This window comes from Morone saxatilis, unplaced genomic scaffold (assembly GCF_004916995.1).
Source record: "Morone saxatilis isolate NCDOM2014 unplaced genomic scaffold, NCSU_SB_2.0 Contig19, whole genome shotgun sequence".
Classification (NCBI taxonomy): domain Eukaryota; kingdom Metazoa; phylum Chordata; class Actinopteri; family Moronidae; genus Morone; species Morone saxatilis.
Genome location: NW_023339751.1, coordinates 25102847 through 25106665, shown reverse-complemented (window position 1 = coordinate 25106665; position 3819 = coordinate 25102847). Strand labels below are relative to the sequence as shown.

Sequence of the window (3819 nt, the reverse complement as noted above, 5' to 3'; positions counted from 1 at the left end):
GACATGGGGAACTATGGACCCAAGGTTGGTGTCAATCGGACATACCAATGTGGAGAAATGGTCCACTTCCTTTTTTGACAAAAAATCTACAGGAAGTGTTAATTTTATAGCGTGCTTATTTTTTTTAAATAATAATAATAATACTTTTTTGCCAGGATGGTCCCCAGATGCTACATGAAAAATTTCGTGGAAATCGGACAAAGCGTATAGGAGGAACACGAAAAATAGTTTATGGACATTTCGCGCTCTAGCAAAAAAAAATTATAGGCGGAAGTGGGCGTGGCCTATATGGGGTCAGTGCTCGGGCCCTAAAAATGCTCAAAATTCATCCAAATTGCTCGTTTTACACTTGCAGCTTCTTACAAACTTCCTGCAGTTATTGCGTTCTCTATTTAGGTCATTGTACAGTTTATAAGTTGTTCTGTTCGTATAATATGAAATATCCCTAAAATATGTCATCAGTTTACTAAATGATGGAAAAGGATTCCCTTAAAGAAAAAGGTTGGGAACCACTGGCATAGAAGGAACTATAACAAAATTTCATTATACAACCCTGCGTAAATGACAATGAACAGCAATGATTTCCCTGCAGACAAAGCTATAACCATACTGACCTTTTTCAGTTTTGTTGCAGTTTTATTTTGAATGGCCGCCTCTACTCTTACTTTGCCTTATAGTTGTGTTTTTGGACAGACAGAGTGTCTTTCGCAATGTTCTGGAAGGTTACACACAACTTTTGACCTAGTGCTAAATATTACTACTTGTGACTGATCTGACCCTGGTCTACAAACTAACTTTGTTCAGAAAGAATGACAGAGCCCCACATGCAAACACAGTTGTTATGGACAATATAATTAAAAGCATGATGCACCCTGATCACATACAAACATACTTCTAGTGTTGTGATGTTGCTATCAATGGATGGAATCTGACACTGTACTGTGAATCAAAACAGAGTCCCCTCCATCACCCATTGTTTCAACTATGAAGCAGCCTTCAGGCACTAGAAGGTCACTTAGGGCAACACATTAAGGCTCATTGACCTACCCCAACCCAGGCTTAAAAACTAAAGTGAAAGTTTTTACACCATTGAGGTTGTAGCTTATAAACTTTGGAATTTGCATTTAGCTTAGCATGACTGGACAGAGTAGCTTCCATCAGAATTGTCATTTACACTCTGAGACTCTTTTTTAATGTTACATTTCCATTGCCCTTGTCTCTATGTGTGTCTGCTGTCCATGCAGTGAGATTGGTACAGCCCTGCAGCATTCCTACTTCGGCCCAGGTTCCGTATTCCACTATGAGCGTCTGGGTTGCCGTGGCAATGAGAATTCCCTACTGGAGTGCCGAAACAGGAAGTTTCTCACTGGCGACTGCAGCCATGGCAACGAAGCTGGGGTGATTTGTGCTGAACCAGAAGGTGAGATCAGAGTGTTGCCTCAGATAAACAAATACATGACTAATAAATAATAACAAATATATTGTGGAACCATTATAACCACATATAATGCTGGAAACATGTTAAACATTTTAAGACTGACCAACTGACCCTTCCAAAGTCCCACCCTTTTTTGCTCTGTGCTCCACTAACAGTTAAGCAAGCCTCAGTCAACTGTCTCCTTTCCTGTAATTAGATAACCTATGTGCTTGTCTATGTTGAAAAGATAACCACATTTTAAGATGTTGTTTGTGCCCAGTGGTTCATCATGTCACATTTCTGTTGCATATTCAAAAGCTTTGCATGCAGCCCAATACACAAATATACACACACATAGGTAAACAGACATGAGGCAGCAAAATGAACCAGAAAATGACTCTTTGGAGCCTGTGAAGATAGAGACGATTGTTATGACATCTGGGGCTACATGGCTCCAGATCCAGGGTCTGAAAATCTTCTCAAAAATAACACCATATTTTGGTGATATGTGTATAATCAGCTCACTTATTCCTTTACCCTTTGTTTCTCAGGCATGGGCATCCCTTTGAGGCTAGTGGGAGGCCTGGAGGACTTTGAGGGCCGTGTTGAGGTGTACCATGATGGCAGGTGGGGTACCATTTGTGATGACCAGTGGGATGACACTGATGCTGAGGTTGTGTGCCGACAGTTGAACCTGGGGTAAGAAAAACACCGTTTCTACTGGGTGCACCACTAGAAACACCAGGTGCATCAACATACAGTATTAAAATAGAATTGTAAACTGCATATAAAGTGCAAATGATGCGCAATTATAGCCTTCACCCTCATGCCAATAACATAAATACAACATGGACATTTCTTGGGTGTAATTGACCTTATACTACAGATTAAAGGTGTAGTTTGTTTGCCCTTACCAACAGGGGCGTAGCCAAGGCGTGGACATGGGCCCACTTTGGCCAGGGTTTTGGTCCCATCTGGCTGGATGGGGTTCAGTGTACAGGCAACGAACTCTCTCTGGAGGAGTGTCCTCATAACATGTGGGAGCAGCACACCTGTGACCACATGGAAGACGCAGGCGTGTCCTGCAATCCATACACAGGTCAGAGCCAAGGAAGGAAACACTTACTCACACATTCATATTACACAACACTGTAATCATTCCTGTGGAACCCCATTATAACAGATATCACTGCAATATCTAAAAGTCAATGACATTTGGCCTCTCATCTGAAAAGGGTTCTTGTGTTCTGACTGACTGTCATGACTTAACTTAAGCCTCTTGGATGAGGGGCAAAACATTTTCAAGAATGTACTGCATGTACTATCCCATAACTTGGATGACTGAGAATCCTTCCACACAGTGTGAGCTAAAAGAGACCACTAACACCAACACTAAACCAGACAAGACACTGTATGTCACACACTCCCCTGAGTATGAGATCTAATACAGTATTTGTTTTCCTGTGTGGCTGCAGATGGTGCAGTTCGTCTGGTGGGAGCAGACAGTCACTGGGAGGGTCGCGTGGAGATTTACCATCAGGGAGAATGGGGCACTGTGTGTGACGACAACTGGACTGAGCTCAATGCTCAGGTAGTGTGTAGACAGCTGGGCTTCAGGTCAGTGCATTGCTACCTGCTATCTGAGTCACTATCACCTCTGTGCCTTAGGAGCTTGTGTACAAACCTGTGATTTTATATCAATCTAAAATAGGGATAAACAAACATGTGCCATCATGTCTGCAGATGATCATTCTTACTAAGCACTAAAGGTTTCTTTTCCCTGCTCAAGCAAAAAAGAAAAGAAACCCACAAAGACTGAACAACATACTGGCATTTTTTTCTAGTCTTTGAGTCTTATGATTATCCATCTATCCATTTTTCTGCATCGTATCTGGATTCCTGTCGCAGTGGCAGGCTAGGCAAGGTAGTCCAGATGCCCTTCTCCCCTTACTCTGTTTGGTCCCAAGGCATTCCCTAGGATTTAGTATAAATTACCATGGAGGCTGCCACAGGGGTCTCTTCAGAGTTAGATGTGCCTGGAATACCTCCTCAGAGATGGATCCAGAACAAATGCCCAAACTACCTCAACTGGTTTCTTTTGGCAGGAGCTCTATTCCTGTCTGCTTCCTTCCTACCTACCTACTTCTTCTAAGGTCCTTTGGGATGTCTGAGCTCCTTACCTAACCATAATAAACCCTCCAAGAGAATCAAATTTTGTCCATTTGAATTCATGATCTCATTTTGGGACATTATTTTATTTTTAGTGGCATCAAGCAGGGTTGCAAATCAAAAAACCCTCAACTCACCCTCCCATTCCCAAGCATTTCCGAGAAACTATGATGGCCACAAAAAAACACAAAAGGCCCTATCTAGAGCCAGCATTTGGTTTGTCCATTCTGGGC

The 3819-nt window shown here is 42.3% G+C and overlaps 1 protein-coding gene across 1 annotated transcript in view; it reads left to right on the top strand.

Annotated features, from left to right (window-relative positions):
- Positions 1-3819, top strand: part of si:ch211-51a6.2 (neurotrypsin) — a gene marked incomplete at its 5' end in the record, with an annotated part of 12738 nt that overhangs the window by 1279 nt on the left and 7640 nt on the right. Inside the window, 4 exon segments of the mRNA XM_035663637.1 lie at positions 1245-1420; positions 1969-2116; positions 2338-2516; positions 2893-3034. Coding sequence (XP_035519530.1) covers positions 1245-1420; positions 1969-2116; positions 2338-2516; positions 2893-3034 — 645 coding nt within the window.